Source organism: Haliaeetus albicilla, chromosome 8, assembly GCF_947461875.1.
Source record: "Haliaeetus albicilla chromosome 8, bHalAlb1.1, whole genome shotgun sequence".
NCBI classification, from domain to species: domain Eukaryota; kingdom Metazoa; phylum Chordata; class Aves; order Accipitriformes; family Accipitridae; genus Haliaeetus; species Haliaeetus albicilla.
In genome coordinates, this window is record NC_091490.1 from 34,528,123 (window position 1) to 34,548,771 (window position 20,649).

Below are 20,649 nucleotides of genomic sequence, written 5' to 3' on the forward strand. Positions count from 1 at the left end.
GAAGAGACTTATAGATAAGGTTGTTGGATCTTTGGAGTTGCAATTAATGTCAACTGCGGGAGTCATACCACATTTTAATCAGAGTGTACTCTTTGCCTAGTCAACTTTTCCTATGTTGCTGCAAGTTGAGTTTGAGTTTCTATTCATCTTGAAGAGTTATAGATAATATGATTTTTCTTTCTATTATTTTTTTAATTACTGAATTAGAGGAATGAAGTAGTAGACTTCCTAAAATCATTGGGAATTTTGATCATGTGTTTAGTATGCTTCATATTTGTCAAAGGGAATAATTAATTGGTGATATGGCAGATGATGAGATTCATGAGTAGTTGTGTATGTCCTTGCAATTACTTTCAGATTTAGAAATAATGGCACTGTTAAAGACAAAGTCAGTTAGTACATGCCTAGTGCGATGCAGGAGGAAAGGATCCTCTCTGCCTCCCACTACGATTCATCATACAGAGAATGAAACCTTGCACACAGAAACGTAGCTGTACTCATACTCTCAGCATCTGCAAATACAGCTGAGATAAAGTTAACAAAACTAAGGATTAAGTGATGGAGGAGAGCGCAAATTCAATCCCAGACAAGGGTGGCATCGTGATGTACTTTTCTGTAAGTGCAAGCATTATTACTGTTTGAGGTCTGAAGGAAGGCTCTTGGAGATCTTGTCAAAATGATTTCTCAGGAAAATCCAAAATACTCTACTGGGGTAATGCTGTTGTCAAGCCTGCATGTGTGTTAGTCAATGGAAACCAAAATTCTTCAAAATATTGTTTTGTGAGTTTTTCTGCTACATGTGAGACAGTGAATAAAGAAACTTTTCATTCTCATCTTATTCAGGTATTTATCTGTCAGACTTGACGTATATTGACTCTGCCTACCCATCAACAGGGAGCATTCTGGAAAGCGAGCAAAGAACAAATTTAATGAACAACATTCTTCGAATTATCTCAGATCTACAGCAGTCTTGTGAATATGGTAAGCTAGTGTGTAAATACTGCAGTATTAAAGAGAACAACTTTAAAAGCTTTAATATTTGTCTTCTGTAATGCAATGTAAGTGAAGCCTAATGTGTTTGAATGCCATTACCACTCTCCTTCACCCTCTCAGCCCAAAAGTCTGGTTTATTCTGGTATTGTTGGTTATGACAGAGCATCAGCGTGAGGAGACAGAATAAAATTGCCCTTTTCTTACAGCACACACATTTTTGCCGTACATATTTTCTGATGAAAAATATGGAATACGTTGTATTTAACAGTAGTTTTACTAGTACGTTATAAACTTGTATCCCTGTGTTTCATAATTTTATGATTACAAACTCTAAAAATAATAGGATTGCTTTTGGAGTAGTACTTTTACTGGAGATGATAAAATACGTTCAGCTTGTCTTTTGGACATTTATAGTTCTGTTCATAGATCAGATAATGTATTTTTTCTTCAAAGGTGGTCTCCTTCACAATTCTCTTAGTCATAAGGCTGTGTTTGTGCTGATGTAATATGAATTAGCACAGGATTGTGGCTTCACTGAAAGCTCAATATAATGAGAATGTGGGCTGTGAAGGAGTCCTCAGATACAACCCTCCAGGTTCCAGGTTTGGGCCTTCAGTTTGGCCAGGGGTGCGCTCTCATTTTTCCCTTACGCGTGCTCTGATAAGCAGAGCAGCTCTAGGGGGATACATACGTGGCTTTATGGATGTGGGGAATGTCAGCTCAACACATGAGAATTGCTATGAAGGACAAAAATTTCAGCATTAGTAGGGACTGTAGTTTGTACCTCCATCCTACAAAAAAAGGCAAGAGATCTGATTCTCTTTAAGTAGTTTCTGGAAAATAACTTTGCTTACCAGTGAATGGTACAGTGATAACGATTGTCATCTGTTCTCCAGATATTCCTCTGTTGCCTCATGTCCAAAAATATCTAAACTCGGTTCAGTACATAGAAGAACTACAAAAGTTTGTAGAAGATGATAATTACAAGTAAGTATGAAATGCTATAACTGACTGTAACTTGTTACAAAGTAACTTTTATAACACAAAGCCTGTCACTTTTAAGATTACACTTGTATTGGGGGATTATGCATCTCAGATGCACCAGTTCCAAGTAGTGAGGTTACAGCAGGGTACTGTGCTCAAGGCAATGTTCAGCATGCTGGATGGCATATCTCCTTCCTTTTCTATGCCTGACTGCAACAAGCCCTAGCTTTCAGGTCTGTTTGGTCTGTTGATTTGATCTGCAGACCTCTTTGAGTGTTCGCTGACGGAGACTCCATACTTCTGGCTCACACGTAACACAGTTCAGTCAATAAGATGGATCCCACGATTGGAGATAGCTTATGTCATTTTTCATCAGAACAAAGTCATTTGTGTGTCCAGTCCCAAGTTCTTACTGAGGGTGACTTAAGGCTTTCACCTTCATATATATTTCACTTTCAATTTATATTTTTCTCTTTGATTAGGTTATACAGTGTGAGTAAAATGTAAGCACTTGATTTTTGAGAGGCAAGTTATTGTCTATCTGTGTCCCCGTGCATTCCTCCCAGCATACCACCTGAAACCAGAGGTTTCTACTTTCTTAATTAAAAGATTACTGTATTAAGTGATCTGGCATCCAGCAAAACTGGGGGATGGAAATCTCTGGCAAGAGACAGGAACAAGCCCTGAGGATAGGAAAAAAAACTAAAGCAAATCTGTTGCATATGAAGCAAGTTTTTGTTCATTGGCTGATCTGCTTGCAGAGGTTCCCCACCTATTCCCATCCTGCCCGCCCAGGAAGTTTGTCACCTCAGTTGTGTTGAATTAGTTGCTTGTATAGCTACATTTGAATGGTGGGAGGGCTGTGCACACTAGAGGAACAGACATGCTTTACCATTTAATAGCCCTACCTTGGATTTACTAAAAGGCAGCAAATGGGGACCTTTCAGTTTATATCAAAGAAGAGTTAACGAGGGCTTAGGTGCTTGGCTTCGCTTCTAAGATTTGTAAATTGTTCTCTGCGTGTTCGTACGCAAGCATCTGGCTCTGCCTTTTGGCCAAAATGTTCTATAGCCTGATTTTGAAAGTACAGTTCTGTGGTCAAACATTTGAAGGAGAAAAACCAACCAACCAAACAAAAAAACCCAACATCCCAAACCCAAGTTCCTCAACTGCAGTGTCTGCCTCTTAGTGGCATATTGTTTTCATGAATTCCTCACTCTACCTTTCTCCGCCTTCATTAGGTAGGACTTAGTACTAGTGGGAATTTTGTTGCTGAAGGAGCTACAGTCTGTTCATCCTGTACAACCCCTGTTTTGATAGCAGGGAAATGGAGACAATTGCACGTAATGCAGAAACGTGGGTGCTATTCAGAAAGTCTGTTTTTACACCTGTGGGTTTTCTACATCTCCAAACTGAATTTTTTTTATGGGGGAGGACTGTATTTTGGAGAACTATTCTTAAAGAAAGTGATTATTTTATTTTTTATCCGCCTAAGGTGTCTGCAAAAAGGCTGAAGTTGGAGAACAGCCATTGTGACTTGAATACATTTTTTCTTCTTAAAAGATTTTATTTTATTTTTTAAAAATAATTTTTAAAATTGCAATGAATCATTGCTAAACTGTCTGGGGATGGGAGGGAGAAGAGCTGTCAAATGTCAAAGTTTTTCTCCCCGAAATTAAGTAGATGCTTTTCCAGCCCTGCTAATTTCAAAGATTCTGGTTCTGCAAACTATGTGGACAAGATATGCTTGATCTTCCTGGAGTTCTCTGCTCCCGGAGCCTGCCCTCTTTGTGGTACTGTTGGAAATGACATTAAAAAGTGCCTGTTAGAAAAAGCTTGAATTATGGATACAGTCAAGTTGATAATGGATTTTCCAAAATGCTAAAGACAGATTTTGGCTTTTAGACCAGTAAAGACAAAAGGCTTGGCCTGGCACATCAGTGCACTTCATAAAAAAAATGAAAATATGAAGTGCAGTAAGTATCAATATTTTAGCTAAGGTGGAGGGAGCAATTGTATACTTCTTATTCTTCCCAGTTTTTATGCTAGAGCAGTGGTATCGCCACTGAGTTTCACGTATCTGTTAGCAGTCCCAGGGCTGCGTAGGTCCTGGCTTACGTGTGGCTATGTTTTCTCTGGAGGGTGGTGCCAATGCAGAACAATGGCCTTTTCCCCTGCTCCTTCCACAGTGTGACTTTGCCACACCTTGTTAACAGCTCATGTTGAGCTTTTGCTCACAGAGGGTGAAGATGGCAACTGGTGGCTGTTTGGCTGCTTGTGGCTGGCTGTGCCAGCTGCGTCAGGTTCCCTGTTGCAGAAGATGTTGCAGGGCTGTACTGTAGCCAAGGTTTTGCTGTTGAGTCTCGTCCTCCTTCAACGTGGTATTGCAAACCTGTCCTGGTCTATATGAACTAAAGCAATAGTCTCATTTACTACGTTATGCGCTAGCATGTAATTTTTTGAATCCTGGGCCCTGTTGCAGTAGTAGGGTTTTTTCCACCCCAAGAAATAAAAAAAGAATGTTTGGCTATAGTGTGCGCTAAAGATAACTTTGCACAGTTTGTATTAACTTTATAGTGTTTCTTGCAATTATAGAAGCAGGAAGCTTTCAATTGTCAATTTAAAGAAATAATTTTTCAAAAACTTACTTTTGTATGCTTCTATTTCCTGATAAAGTAATTTTTAATGCTTCTTTAATGCAGACTTTCATTAAAGATAGAACCAGGGACCAGCACCCCCCACTCTGCTGCTTCCAGAGAAGATTTAGTAGGTAAATGCTTAATAAATGTGAGAAGACTTGAGGTTGTCAAATGCATTATTTTTGAGTTGCAAACATGGAAAATATTTGCCTGAGGCTAATAAAGAAGTGTGAAGTATAAACACTGTATATTTGTAATAAAAAAAGTCTAAAGGTGATCTGTAAAGAAATTCTTTCAAGGAATTGAGTCAGTGTTTTAGGTTCTTGTATGTATTGTGGCACTAACTTGTTAGTGTCATTTGGGGTGAAGAGCTATTAAATACTCATCCCTTGTGTCTAGACAGAAGGGCCTTCATCTAAACTTTTCATGGGATAATATGCTTCCAAAGAAGTACATTATTTTTGATCAATGCCAAAAGTGGCTGAAGGCAGGAGTTTCAAAACATATAATCAGTGGGACCTGTTTAATGCCAATGTAGCTAATGCAGCAACCTTTAGGACACAAAATACTTGTAACTAGATGGTCTATTTGAAATAAGTGTGTTTATTTTTAATCCCGTGCAAAAAATCTAAAGTATACTTTTTTTTAATTACTAATATGAGTATATCAATGAGTTTTATTACAGGCTATCTCTTACAAATTGAGTTTAGGAAATTTTGTGCAACTCTTCCACAATTTTCTGAGAAGTAACCCTGACAGTAATTATAAAGTTACTTGGGAGTAATGTCTTTTTTTGTACCCAGGCTCTGAAGTCGGAGCATCTCCACAAAGTGGACGGAAAAATGTTGCAGCTGAAGGAGCCTTGCTACCACCAACACCCCCTTCGCCTAGGAACCTGATACCGCATGGACATAGGAAATGTCACAGTCTGGGATACAAGTCAGCATTTTATTTAACCTGAAAATCCTAAGCTTTGGATGTATCATCTTTCAATACAAAAGCTTTGCTTTTAAAAAGTAGCATGATTTGTACACAATACTTCGCTTAGAGACCAATTTGTGGCAAAAGAGCAAGCTCAGAACTATAATGGTACTATCCCAACCAAAGACAATTAGTCAAAATAGGAAGACTGTGCAGCTGTTATGATGATAAGAATAGCCAATGAGTTAGCCAAAATAGACTCTTTCTGAATGACAAAACTATCACTTATTAGCAACTCAATGCCAGTGTAATTCTTTGAAGTTCAAAATGAAATAATTGCTTTATTGGTATTTTTGTAGTGAGACCTCCTTTGCAGACTTTCATATAACTTTGTAGAGTAATGGCTTCAGGTTTTTTTCTATATAGGTGTACTTCTAATTAATATCTTGAACATTATGTCATCAATTCCCTTATCCTTTCAAAATGTAAGATTGTAGCTATTCAGTAATTGATCTCTTAACTTATATTGTGTAAGTTTCCCTTTAATGAGCTAGAATGCATTTCTAAAGTTCAATTATGTAAGTGTTATAGTAAGACAAAAATACCTTAGGATATTGAAAGTAATTTTTAAAGTACCTCTGACTTTCTCTTTGCTCCAAGAGTGCTGTGCAGTTTTAAGACTAGCAATTTCTATACATGATATAGTTTCTGCCCAATTGCTTATGATTTGAGCCATGATTTAGTTTGGTATTCAGAACACACTGCATACAATCCTTCAGGATGTTAAAGCAACAACTTTTGAAGTCTATCAAAGATAATGTTGTAACGGTTTTATCCTTGTTCATTTCTAGTTTCATTCACAAAATGAATACAGCTGAATTTAAAAGCGCAACATTCCCCAATGCAGGACCAAGGCACCTACTGGATGACAGCGTCATGGAGCCTCACGTCCCATCCCGAGGGCAGGCAGAAAGCTCCACCCTTTCTAGTGGAATTTCAATAGGTAGGAACTGTAAACATACCTGTGCAGTACATGCTCTTTTAATAAAGATTTTAGCATGATTAGCTGGTGATTGTACAAGCTGCGGTACTATTCTAAAATACCAGTTCTATTTTAGAACAAATTTGATAAATGTAAGTGGAGGAGGGCAGCATAATTTATACAGCATGAACTGACAAATTATAAAAAAGCAGATTTTTATTTTTTATATCCTCTTTAATGATACAGCCTCTGATACTCCTCCTCTTCCTTGATGGGGGTGGAGGGAAGTACAGGGCACCATTTCCTATTCTCTTTTTTCCCCCCTAAATCAATCCAAATTAAAAATGTCTTGTGGTAACATTTCTATTTAAAATGCCATATCAAATTGACTGAGAGAAGTGTAAATTGCTGACAGCCTTTAAAAGCATAATCTCTAAATGCTCCTGACTTTTGTCAGGAGTAGATAGCAATTTAGCTTGCAGATACTTCAAGATGTCAGAATCTACTTCATTTTGGAAAGTTATATATCTTCACATATTTAGGGTATTCTTCTTTTGAGAACTTCTCCTTCCCAAGTTTCTTAATGTGATGGCAGTTGCTCTTTTTTCCTGTTGTGCACAGATCCTTAAAGTGGAGGGAGGGCAGGGCAAGTGCCTCTCACACCCACCTAACTGCAGCCAGGGTTGACAAATGGAACCTCTATCAGTCCTTTTTCTCAAAATTATTAGCTTGATAGAATTCAACAGTGTTCAGTTTTTATGCATTTATGGTAATAAAAGATTTTTGCAGTGTTACGCATTTCTTTGGATAACTTAATTTTAAAAAAGTTTTGCTTTTTAGCCTTCATGGAGAGAAACAAGGTACACAGTTTCAAATTATGCTGTTTTCAGGAGCTGTTCATGTATTTTCTTGAGAAGGCCATATTCTGAGCAAACATTAAATATATTTTTCATGTGGAAAAAATCAAATATCTAAAGGCAATAATTTTAAAAAAAATGTTAATAAATACATTTGTGGAACTAGCTTAGACCAAAGAAGTTTGAATCTGTTCACATCAGACAGCTTCCACTATTAAATGTGCATTGCCTGTCTCTGTTTTCTACAGGTTCTCTGCTGTGGCAAAGTTTGCCATTTCAAAATCATCTATCAGGGATGGTACTTCTCATCAGCATACAGACAGCTTGCATTCTCAGGGATTGCACAATACAGGAGAGACAAACTTTTGTCACCTTTGTTGAGATGTAGCATTGCCCTTTTCTCAGTGCAGTTTTTTGCTAATGTTTTCTATCTAAATAGCTAAGAAACTTCTCTGCAGTTGATCCTTTTTTCCAGGGTAAATTATTTATTTACCTCCATTAGAGCCTAGCAGGGAAGGTTTGCCAGTGTTGACATGCAGTTTTTCATGAGGTACAACTAAAAACTAGTCACCATCTAGACATTTTGGAGAATACAGGGCTTTCCTACTTTGTCTCATCTCTGAATTTTTCAACTCTGTTCTCTTGCTTAGCTCAGGCACGACCTTATTGACTTGATGCAGTCACCCTTACAAGTTGGAACAAAATTGCCACTTCAGAAGACTTTTCTATAAATCACTTGTAAAACAGCAACCTTATGCATTTTGTGTAAAATAAGGATTTGTGGTTAGAACTTCCCCTCTCCCATTCTATTCCACCTCCAGCCTCCCCATACTTGGATACCTTAGTTTTATCTCTGGTTTGACAGTCTAGCGTCATTGTTATTTTTGCTGCTTCTTGATTATGAAAATTTCAGTGACTTTCTTTCAGTGACTAATCTTTCAAAAGATTAGTAGAGATGCTAAAAATACGTATGGAGGAAGAGGGTAAGTTCTGGAGGCTTGCAGTACCTGTTACTGAAGAATTCTTGGAAATATAAGTTGTCTGACATTCTGTACTGCTGCTTCAGCAGGATTTAAGGAAGTTGATTGAAGCTGCTAAGCTCCTCCATCATGTTTGGAGTAGTCTGTTTACTCAGTACTTGGAAATAGTACAGTCACTGCAGCAGAGAGGAGGTTTACAATGTTCTGCAACACAACTTGAAAAGACAGTCAAGAAAATGTCTTCTGAATGTGTGTACTGAAAAGAGTGTTATTCCTCACTTTGCCCATAAATGTGGATTTAAACCTGTTGCTCTAGAAACAGGACTACCTCTTCTTAGATATAAGCCTTATAGGACTCAACTGTTTGGATAAATGATCCCTCTTCAAAACATGGACAGTGTTTCTGGTATGCCAGCACCTTGAATGTGACCCTAAAGATGATTGTAATACTACTTTAAATCAGTCTTGTGTTTTGAGGGCTCAGAGGTGTTCAGACCTTTCCGATCCTTTCATATTGGAGGATCTGATATAATCTGCCTCTACAACAAATACCAAACAAGTAGCAATGTAACAACAGTGTCTATAGAATGTTTGTATGAAGCACTGTAACATTACGATGCTTTATCTAAATAGTTAGAGCATGTGAGTTCATGCATTTTTTAATCAGGCCTCATGTCTGAGTTGCCTTTGCTGTTAACAGATTACTGTAGTCCATTTACAATTCAGTAAAGCAATTTATAGGCATGTTACAAAGATTTATCAGAGTACTGTTTCTCTTTCCAGTGGTGAACACACAAAACTTCTTCAGATACATCAGGACTCTTCCACTTGGATTTCTTCGGTTATCCCTGTGATAGAAGCTTTCAATCTGTGATAGAGATCAGTTAGAGTATCACTAGGTTTGAGATTCATGGCTGGACGAAATTCTGTTCTGCATATAAGCATAAAACTGAGCAGTTAATCCAGCAGTGCATGTGTGTCTAAACTAAAAACACACATTCAAGTGATGATGGACAATTTTGATTGTGTTGTGCTGGGAAAGATAGATGATCCATTCTGGTAATAGCACATAGAATACCAAAATTTTTACATCAATGCACTTAATCTTTTAGATATGAAGGATACACTAAGTGGTTTTTTGTTTTTGTTTTGGTTTGTTTTTTTTTTTTTTTTTTTTTGCAATGAATGATTCCTAAAGGAGCAGCAATGATGCAGAAAGTGACCCAGGTATGGGATTTCCTGAAAGTAGGCCTATCTGTAACATGACAGTCATAGTCAGAGATCTTTACCAGTTTCTTTTCTTAATTTCAGGGTCTGGAGGCTGATTGTGTACATTCAACTCATTCTGCAAAAACCTAGAGCTCAAAAAAACTTAAAGATATAGCCCCCATTGTATTAATTTCTTGTGCTTGAGTCAAAAGAGTTCTTGTTCCTAGAACTATGAGACTGTGTTCAGCAGATGGTTGTGTATTATGTTAGAGTAAGGGAGATGTACATCTGGTTCTGTTGCTATTTTACTTTGTAGCATAGGTGCTTGTTATCTGAACAAAAGTGAGAAATCTTTTTCCAGCAGTGCCAAGGCTATCCTAATTAGAAAGGAAGAAACACTTGACCAGTTGTATATACAATATCAGATGGGAAATTTTCTCCTGAATTCAGGAATGTAACAGGAGGAAATAGTCTCTTCTAAGTTTTAGATGTTTGTAGTGGAGGCAGCTGCATTTGGAGTTCTTTATAATCGTGTACAGAATTAAGACCTTCAAGGATATGATTCATCTCATTCTTAGGTGGGTGGCTAAAAAGAGGTTGGATGACTTGTGTCCTAAAACCCCACTTTATTTCTGTTGACTGCAAAGAAGCTTTTGACAGGTAACAGATGAAAATACGGACTGATGAATATTGCTGAAAATGTCTGTTTTGTGCAGACAATCCAGAATATCTGCTTTTATTAAATTGGGACAGATGCTTCCACTTTGCAGTGAAAAAGTTCATTGAGAACCCCCACTACTTGCTATCAGTAATTCTTAATGCTATGAGATAGTTTTGTTCTGCAATCCCTCTGTTTTGATGAGGTCACTGTATACACTCTTTTGAAAGAGTGAGCTTGCCAGTCTGAGGTCTAAACATTGCTCTTGGCTGGGTTGAAGGAACCACCTGCACACTCTTGCCAGCTGTTCTTCTGCATGTATTTGCCTGCTGTCACCTCCTCACCTAAAACTAGGATAAATTAAGATGCTTTTACTAGATGGTGGTTCCACTCAGAAATAGCAGGAAACTTCCTTTTAAGATATTTTTCTTAAGAATACATGGTTTTCTAATACTCCCTGATTTTCTTACACTTTAAAAGTATTATTTTCTTGCTTAAGTGTACTCTTAAATATCTTTGCAGCAGTGTTCAGCTTGCTTCACTAATGTTCTCAGAAGTTTTGGATTTCTACCATTTCTTACGATTCGACTCAGCTGCATTACTGAATTTCTTTTCTGAAGCTGAATTTGTTTACAATGGCTGATTGTCCACATAATTCTGTAGAGGTAAAGGAACAGTGTAAAATTTGGCCCTTTTCATCTATTGCTTCTGTGTGGCTTTACTCCTCTTACAGCACCTAACGTACAGGACACAAAGTAATTTTGCTTAGGAGATTTTGGTTTTTTTAAGGATGCAGTCTCACATGTATACCACTTAAGAATAGATGTCAAGTTCTGAACACAGAAATACTTGGCTGCAATTGAGAATGTAATTTTAGGTGTTTAAAAATTCAAAGAAAACACATTTATGGATTGTGTTTGGAGCTGTGTTGAATGCAAATTCTGTTCTAACTTTGGAGTGTTTTCTGTCTCAAACTATGGATAGATGATCATTGGATAAATGATCCTTCTTCAAAACATGGACAGTGTTTCTGATATGTCAGCACCTTGAATGTGACCCTAGAGATGACTGTAATAGTACTTTAAATCACTCTTGGTTTTTTTCCACTTATTTTTCCTAATCTACAATGATATGGATGAAAGCTCTGGAAAAACTAAGGCTCTTGAACATTTGCCTTCATTTGTGTGTTCCAATCAGTTGAGAATGACTTGAGTCCGTATTCTAATGCAATCAGAGAAATTAATGCTGCAGAGTCAAAGAAAGGTATTTTAAATCAGTGTGAATGAATGTAAGAAAGTGCCTTTGTAAGAACAGTGCATTTTCAAACCTAGACTGGCATAAAATGGATACAAGAATATAATCATTTTAATGAATTCCTCTGTTAAGTCACCATCCTGAAGTACTTGAATTCTACAAGGGATTATATTTCCATTTAAATAAATGAAGTATAGGTGTAGGTATACAGTGTATGCATTTACTTTCAGGATTCTGGCACCCTATACAGCAGGGAAGAATTCTACACAGCCAATGTTTGTTTGATTCCTTACCCAGTAGTATACTGTTCAGATGTTTGGGACTCTGAGTCATCAGCAGTCTGCATCAGAAGATCAAAGTTCGGGTAGGGTTTCAGGCAGAAGAAATACATATTGTTTTGTTTTGTTTTTTTAAATATTTGATTTAAATGAGTATATAGATGCCTGTCTCTTACCCTAAATGTGGATACCCTGTTTTGGTATTGGGAACTACTGCTTTATTTGTGGTAGGGTAAATATAAAAGCTATATAATACTTTAGGTTAAAAATGCACGTGTAGGTGCCTGGACCTGAGAGAAGGAGAGGGACGTACAGGAGTTGTAGCACCCCATTTCTTCCCCAGTCCTTTTTAGTATTGTTTGGTCCAAGGCATGTGCTCTGGGTGTTTTGTGATTAATGCAGTTGTACAAACACCCTGTTTCTGCCCCACCTGTATCTATTTGGTTATTTGCTCTTGTTAGCTTTTCATGATGAAATCCATTATCAGTGAGGGTATTAAAAGTTTGTGTCGATTCTCTGGCATCATATTGCTTAAGTTGTTTGTCAGTCTTCGCACCATTCTTATTTGGTTAATTAGCAAGCCAAAGTTGAGCTATTTAAACTTTACAATAGCTAAATGGTAATGAACTAGTTCAGTATGTATGAGGATTTTCAGTATGGTCATAGACTCAACAAGGCAGAATATAACTTTTAGGGCATGGAGTCCATCTCCATGATGTGAGCTGGGCTATATTGTGCTACAGCAATTGATATTCAGGCCTCTTGACCAATTTTTTTGTGTTTTCACTTAGAATTTCAAGCTCTATCAGGTCAGTCACCAGCTATAGTGACTAGAGCTCTGGAAACACTGTGTAACTGGAGCCAAGAGAGTGTCAGTTGCAGATTTGAGAAGGGGAAAGAATTTTTAGTCTGAATACTTTTTAAACTCTTTGGGGTTGGTTTGTTTATATTAACACCTGTTTAACTTTGGGGACTAACTTCTGGATAAAGGAAGCCTGTGTTAAATGTTCAATATCCTCAGACTTTCAGCAATGAGTGGATGCCGTGACGGGGGGGAATGGGTATGCAATGGTATAGGCATTCCCTATCACATAACTAGGAACCTAGCCTCACGCTGTTTGTGTGGCTGTAGCATAATATGTATATGCACGTCTACAAATGCGAACAGAGAATTCATGTCTGTATTCAGCTGCAGCACTAGAGCTCTGTGTAAACAGTCCTGAAACTTTTCAGGTAGTCATCAGCACAGCGAAAAAAACATTTTGCCAATTGCTCTTTTTCCTAAGATAGGAAAAAGCCTTCATGTTATGTAGTAAAGATAAACACAACTCTGATATTTGTTTTAATCCTGTACAAGAAATTTTTAATTTTATTAGCAATAAAGAAAACTAGGAAGATAGTGGTCTGTGTCAAGTGGCTTCTTACATAAAGCCAAAACTTGTGTAGAACGTTACTTAATAGAAAGGACTTATACTACCTAGGATTTGTTATTAAGTTTAACCTGAAAACCTGCTTGAGGTTGTTGGAAAAACTCAAATATTGAGTACATACTTGAGAAGAATTTAAGAAGGTGATATATTTTTAAAGTACTGAATGAATGAAATATTTCCAGTTGAGGTGATAGTCAAATAGTGCACTTAATGTTTAAACAGAATTTGGCTAGACATCTAACTTTTATTAAGCTAAAAACAGTTCCTTTCACCTCTGTTTTGTTTTGGAGGGAGGGATGTAATATATATTCTTTTGCTTTTCAGGAAAGGGGTTTTTTTTAATATCAGAACTTTTGTTGTGCAAAAAAATCTCCTAGAGTTTTTCAGAACCTAGAAAATCCTGTTAGAGATGTTCTGTATAGATGTTAGAGGGCTAGTCAAATGCTAAAATTCAACCTTTTCCAGGTTTTTGTTACAATTTTTTAAAACCTGTACGGACATCAATATAAATGTTAAATCAATAGCTGTGATGTTTGGCTTGCTTTTTTCCAAATTAACATTGCTTTTTAAAGTGTAATCGGCAATGTCTGATGTCTGTATGGATTAAACATTTTAAATTAAACTTTCTGTTTATGAATCCCCCAAATTTGTTTAACTTTTGTAACTGTACTGGTACTGTAACAAGGATTATCACTTTCTGAAAGATGACATTTCAGCTCTTTTGCTCTAGATTGTTTTGCATTCTCAAAAAGCAATACTAGCTTTTAAATCTTTCTGTAGAGTACTTGGTACAGTGTTTGATATATAACTTTCTTAGCAAACTTAATATAGTTGCCATCAAAATGTCATTTCAGATGAAATGTTAATGTATCAGCCTAGTTTAAATATAAAAAAATTACTTCGTAATACAGTATTGTTAGGGGGTTCTAATTATGTGGGTTTCTATCACGTGGGCCTCAATCAAGTAGAACTCTAGTTATATTAAATTTGTAGTTCTTGTTAATATAAGACTAAATCTCTGCAGTAATAAGGAAATAAATAAGATTCTAAGTGTCCCTAAACTTCAGTGTTGGCTGAATGACTATGGTAAACAGGAATTACTGCACCTTTTTGCAGGACAGACTGCTCCCAGTAGCAACAAGGAAAATTTCAATTACACGCAAGGAAAACTTTTCACGTGCAGGTTGTGACATTCAGTAACAGGTTGCTCAGAGAGACTGTAGACTCTGCCTCCTTGAAGAACATGACTAGATCAGGCTCTCAGCAATCTGATCAGCAAGTTAGGTTTGTTTTGACTAGAATGTTGGACCCGCTAACCTCCCAAGGTCCCTTCAAGCCAGAATTATTACAAAATTCATAAGTAGGCCAACCTATAGAAGCAAATAGGAGAGACTCTCTGTTTAGACAGGTCTGGATCAGGCCTTCTTGGAAACAGTCCAGGACCTCCCGTACTGGACTATAACATTTGCTTAGAATAATGCAGTCTGTGCCTTAGTTTGATGTGAGTGTACCTGATAGTAGCATCAGTTATTCACTTCCTATTCATGCCATTCTTTCATTTGTGTTCCTTGGTGTTTAGATGGCTCAAGAAACTCGCTCTTGTCTTCAGCACCATCCAGGATGCTAGATTCCCTTTCTTGAGAAGTCGTCATACTTGAAACCTACCTTCCTAATTGTCATTCCACCTGCTAAAAGGAGTACAGTACTTTAAGATCTTACTATAAGATACTCAACTATAAACAGCCTTCCTCAAAGACAGTCAGCTGGGAGGTCTTACCAAAATACCTGCTTAAAGTTGTCTCTGAATTCTGTTACCTCTGTCTCTTCATCCCCAAACCATGTTACCTGTTTATTTGAAGAGACTTCGTATATTGCCTTACAGAGGCCGCAGCTGTGTTTTTTGTTTGGATGAAATAAATCATTGAGTTTTTCACTGTGATGTGGATGTAGAGTTTGCTGAAAATACTAAGTGACAGTTGTTTCTTCCAAGAAGTTATAAGTTTGCTTCGGGATTTTGCAAAGACTTCTACCGTAACATTAGGCTCCATCTGGATAGGTTACTCCAACTGGTTATTCCAGTCTTGCCTGGCACACTTCATGATCTGTCTGGCAGTATTCCTGTATTAAAGTGCACAAAACAATGTGGAGTTCAGTCCACACATTCTTTTACTTTTCCATGGTGCAGGTCAGATGTAAACGGTGCTGAACAGAACTTCTGATATGTTTATAGTCACTTTTTACTCACCTGCCTTGTGGTATCAGAATGACTGTTTGCCGATAGATTAAATTTGTGCAGTCAGTCACTTGAAGAACTAGTATCCTGAAGTAACTGTGGCTCTTTGATACATTGTCCTCGCAGCTACAGATGGAGTATAAGTCGCAGAAGTATAAGTAACTGTATTTTTCTTTTATGGACAAGCTATGTGCTGCTGTAACCTTTTAAGCAATTGAATGCTTAAGGAACAATGATCTGAGAATGTAAATACTAAAATCTTAAAGACACTTCTAGAAAATAAGTCACCTGTTGAGTATTGTACTCCCTTTCTTGCAGACCTTATACCTAGCTTAGGAGCCAGTAGCTCCACTGGAACATTGCTTTTATGTGTGTCTCATTATCTTCCCCTATACAAGTCCCTTTTACTGTAATGTTCGTGTGAACTGGGTTAGGACCTTCCGTAAGGAAGAGGTCAGGATAAGCTGAGACCAAATTATCTAGTATCCCTTAGAGATCATGTTAATATGAGGAAGTTGAGCTAATGTTTGGAAAAGAGGCATCTAAGTTGAATTGGCCGGCAAGTGAAGGCATGTATTTTCTCTTGGATTTTGCACAGATAGGACTTCAGTCCATGCTGAGATTTTCATGGCTCTTGACTGGAATTATCCCTGCTGTGTGTGACTTTTTTATTGCCTCCATCTTCACTCTGTGTTGACTCAGACTTACCTTTGTACAGATTAGCTTTATTCTTCAGGGCACCACTGTTCCCTGCTGATTTTCTGTGTAAAATTACAGGGAACTTGTTCCCATTTTCAGCCTTTGTTTCTCTGTGGGAACCCTTAAGTAAGGTGCATTGATTCAGGTGGAGGGCTTGGGGGGTTAGTTGGTTTGTTTGTCTGAAAATCATTGTAAGTCAATTCATCCTTCTATATATGGGTGTTCAGGAGGCAGAGCAAACAAGCTGTCAAGTTAGTGTGCCAAAAGGTGGGCTTTTAGCAGTTACTGACATTGAATTAGGCAGAAACTGAGGAGTTGGGATTGTGTGGAGCCGAAAACACACATTGGCTTGAAGTGGAGGGCAAGGATGGCAGCTGGCATGGGAAGCTGGTCTGGTCTGAAAGGTCAAGAGCTAGCAAGACAACAGCTTGAACATTGTTTATAGCACAGTTAGTAACTGAAGTTACTGAGTTCTGTTAACAGTATTTCTATACTGATATATATTTACTGATTTTTAACAACATTACAGATAACACTACCTTGTGTCTGTATTTAAATACTAATTTTCAGGCTGATGGGATTTACTATAATTAGAAAGTATGTTATTTATGCGGCTGCCGTGAGTGGATGCGTCAGATATTTGGATTTTGTGCTTTTCCTCTACTTTCAGTGTTTAAAATGAAATACTTGCGGTAACATTGGATTACTTTGTGAAGCACAGAAGGGAAAAATACTGTTGTGATCTGATACAGTAAGTGCGAGATAGCTTTAAAAAGTTGTTTAAGGTTTCTCAGATCAGCAAAGACTTCTAATGTATTGGAGATTCAGGAATGAGTTTGCACTACTGCAAATTTGCACCTCTGTGTCATGACCATGTATGACTTCCGAAGTAATTATTTAAATAAGGGACCTTTCTTTTTTAAATGCTTGTTGTGTTAATAGGACAAATCCATGCTTAGGATGTTCTTTAAATTTTGAAAATGCCTTTCCCATTTATTAGCACTCCTTTTCTTCAAGTTCTTAATGTGCATCTAGACCCCATCCCTTCAAATCTCTGCCTCAGTTTATGTGAAATTCCTGAAGCAAATCACAAAGTATTTTCATTGTAGTATTTTAGTGAAGTGTTTTTTACACATTTAATCTTTAATATTCTGAGGAGAAACAGAGATAATTGAAATAGATGGATTGTAGATGATGAAATAAAGTATCATTAATTCTTTTTCAAGGTAGCAGTGATGGTTCTGAACTCAGTGAAGAGACTTCCTGGCCGGCATTTGAAAGGTAAGAAAAACTGTCACTCAAAACCTGCATTTCTCTATTCAGACATTGCTCCTTACAATCTCTCACTCAGTCCTGAAAATAATGCTTTATTTTAGTGGTCTAGACATCTTCCATATGTGAGAATATTAATAAACTGTAGTAAGTTCACTGAATCTGTTAAAGCAGCAGAGAGGTACCTTCTGCTCACTAGTAGTTAGTAGGGCTTTTGTCTAATTGGGTGCTTACTCATTGCACACATTCTTCTAAATAGCTCAATCAGAGTACCATTAAACTCCAAATGATTTTTCTGTGTTTATACATTTGTATATCCTGTGTATGCTATTCATGTGACCTATCTGTTTTTCGTTTTAACTTTCCCTGAGATATTTCATCCATTCTTGGTCCCTTTGTTCTTGTCATTGACATTGTCACCTGTTTTGTCTCTCTCACCTGCTCTTCACTTCATTGTTACTTGCCCTTGTGTTACATGGGAAAACACAAAAATGCCCCTTGCTAATGTCTGAGTTTTGTGGTCCAGAATTAACATCTTGCTCCTTGCCCAATACCAGCAAATGCTAGGGTGGCATTCACCACTTCAATCCTTTCCCATTTTGTATTTGAGAATGTGGAGAAAGACTGTAGTTCAATGTAGTAAAAGGTGGAAATTTCATCTTCCCACAGCTGAGTAAGATGCACAGTACAGTGCGTAGTTTGCTTCCATTAACTCAATTTCAGGTAATCTATCAGAGTTGCCATGGATGACTTTTGCTACCATGTTTTGAAGACACGTTTTGTAGAAATCTTTATCAAAGAACTTTCTCTTTATAGTCGGGAACTGTTAACACAAAGCTTATATTTTGCTTGAATTCATTGAAGCTCTGTATTCATTGAAGTTCTGTGTTAATTTTTGGAAGAAATCTTTGAAAATCTCTCTGTGCCAAAGGTGAACTCTTTGATATTTCATGCTATAAATATGATTACATACATGAGGAAATGCACTTCTGATTCCATTATGTAAGCAATAAGAACAATCCACATGAGCATAGAAAGAAAATCTCTTAACTTGTATGTGCTCTGTGATGCAACCTGCAACATTCAAAAGGTTTTCTTGCTTTTCCTTCTCTGCTGCCTTATCAAGTTAATCAAGTTCAGGTTATTTCTCAAAGCTAAAAAGTTATATAGAAAAGCCTTAGACCAAATGGTGAACTGAGTGCTTTTACCTTAAGTAGCATAAAAAAAATTAAAGATTTTAGTAAGCATCAGGTTTAAGCTCATGGTAACACTCTCCAGAATTGTTGTGTGGACTTCTGAGACAAAGCAGAGTAGCAGAGTTTTTTCATCCCTGTCCTAAAGAGAACCGGCTGGCCCAGCCTTCCGCCAGTTAAAAGGTTTGCTCCAAGTCAAATAATTATATTGGAAGATTTCTCCTCCTCCTCCAAATTCCACCTCCCTTAAGTACTTTCTGCTCTCCTGAGAGAGCTCTTTGAGAACTCTAAAGTTGCATGTTTTTCAGGGTGAGTTCTCTTGCCTGCTTCCAGGGAGAGGGATTGGGTTCCTTACAGATATTCAAAACGTCATGTTTGAAATTCTTAGAGATATGCAGCAACCTTGTGTCTCTTCCTTGGTTTGTAAGACGATGAAGCATGTTTTGGAATTTAATAGGTAATACACTGACATGCAAATGTCAAAAGTTAAGGTAACCAGAGAGGGTATATCTCTCTCTTTCTCTTTCTCTCTCTAGTTTTGATCTGTACAGTGGGTTTCTATTCTTACAAAAGAGTCTTTAAGTGAGGGAGAAGCATTAGTTGTCTGGAATTAACAGCTACCAGCAAAATTGGGATACGTCCAGTGTTACTAATGACTACTTCCTATGCAGTGCGAGTGGGAATTCAGTATTTTCCAGTGATTTAGGAACAGGATCTTTGGGTAGGAGGGCTTAAATCTGCATCGTATGCCTAACAGGAAGAATTGGGATACTCCACATGCATATTCCCCAGGTAACAGAAGGAATTGTAACAAATATTCTTGGTTTTCCTGGCCCTCTTGTTGTTTGTAAGTGGGAAACGCAGAAGGGATGAGAACTAGAGTCACTGATTGTTTTTAAGTGCAACAGAAACTTAGTTTGAAACTTGAGAAAGAGTTTTCAGCATTGGGGTGTCCCTCTAGGTTAATCAGAATTACTTGAAGGACTTGAATTCCAAGTCCTAACAGTTATATCATGTTAAGGGCAGTATACTAAGTGGCACTTCAGTCTCATTGGTTGTCATCCTGAGTGTCTCTGAATAGATTTCCCTGAAATAGCTTGAATCCAAGAGTGATAGACTCCTTGTTATGCAAAAAAACAAGCTTAAAGGTAAGAAGAAAATGTATTTCATTTGCATGCACAATATATGTACACACAAATATACAGCTCATATTACGATTTTCTTTCCTTCATTTTAATTATTGTTTTGTCTATATCTTGAATGTTTGTGGTTTTTTTTAAATCATAAATTCAGTGATTTCAGTTATATTGAAAAACAGATGATGGCAAATTTTGGGATAGATTAGTAGATGGTAATTCATTAGTATCTTTTTGGTAATTCTTCTTGCAGCAAAGGCAATAGTTTGAGCTTGTTTAAAAAACAAAACAACAAAAACAACTACAAAAAACCCATTCTTCTTTAATGCTGCTGCCCTTTATCCCTTCTTTAAGCCTGTTTTGTTTGCGTGCTGTATGCTGTTCTGAGTTAAGACTGACACATGACAATGCTACTTGTTTAGGCTTCCCATTCTGAGAAATACTGCCCTGTCCATATATATGCAGCTTTCCAGCTAATGCAAAGCCCCTTTCACAGCTGACAGATTTAGATTTTTACTATGTAGGAGATTTTGCCTGTAAAATTCTCATAGGCTTGTACTTAACTGTCTGCTTCCGCAGAATTAGAGCTGATTTTCAATCTTTCAGCATAATACAAGCAACCACAAAAATGGATAAAAAGAAGGAGGTGAGGACAAAGTGCCTATGCTTCTATTGACTTAAATGGAATTCAGTTGACTAAGCAATCTGATCCAGAAAAACAACATTCAGTGAAGCAAAGCAGTATTCAAAAGGCAGGTCTAGAACACAAGTCTTAGGGATAACAGTATAGATTAGGTTAAGGACTCTAAAATGTGAAGCTTATAGGTAAAGTTTAAAGCTTATATGAGCTGGAGAATTGAAATATTGCTCACCTTATTTCAATGTTACTTAGTACAACAGTATTTTAAACAGTGTCAGGCATATTTTGATA

The 20,649-nt window shown here is 37.2% G+C and overlaps 1 protein-coding gene across 9 annotated transcripts in view; it reads left to right on the forward strand.

The window, feature by feature from the left end:
• Window positions 1–20,649, forward strand: part of RALGPS2 (Ral GEF with PH domain and SH3 binding motif 2) — a 128,440-nt gene that overhangs the window by 91,972 nt on the left and 15,819 nt on the right. For all 9 annotated transcript variants that reach the window (XM_069789682.1, XM_069789678.1, XM_069789679.1 and 6 more), the window contains 6 exons: window positions 844–981; window positions 1,890–1,980; window positions 4,680–4,747; window positions 5,420–5,555; window positions 6,389–6,540; window positions 17,344–17,398. In XM_069789682.1, the coding sequence (XP_069645783.1) occupies window positions 844–981; window positions 1,890–1,980; window positions 4,680–4,747; window positions 5,420–5,555; window positions 6,389–6,540; window positions 17,344–17,398 (640 nt within the window). The remainder of the gene's footprint in view (window positions 1–843; window positions 982–1,889; window positions 1,981–4,679; window positions 4,748–5,419; window positions 5,556–6,388; window positions 6,541–17,343; window positions 17,399–20,649) is intronic.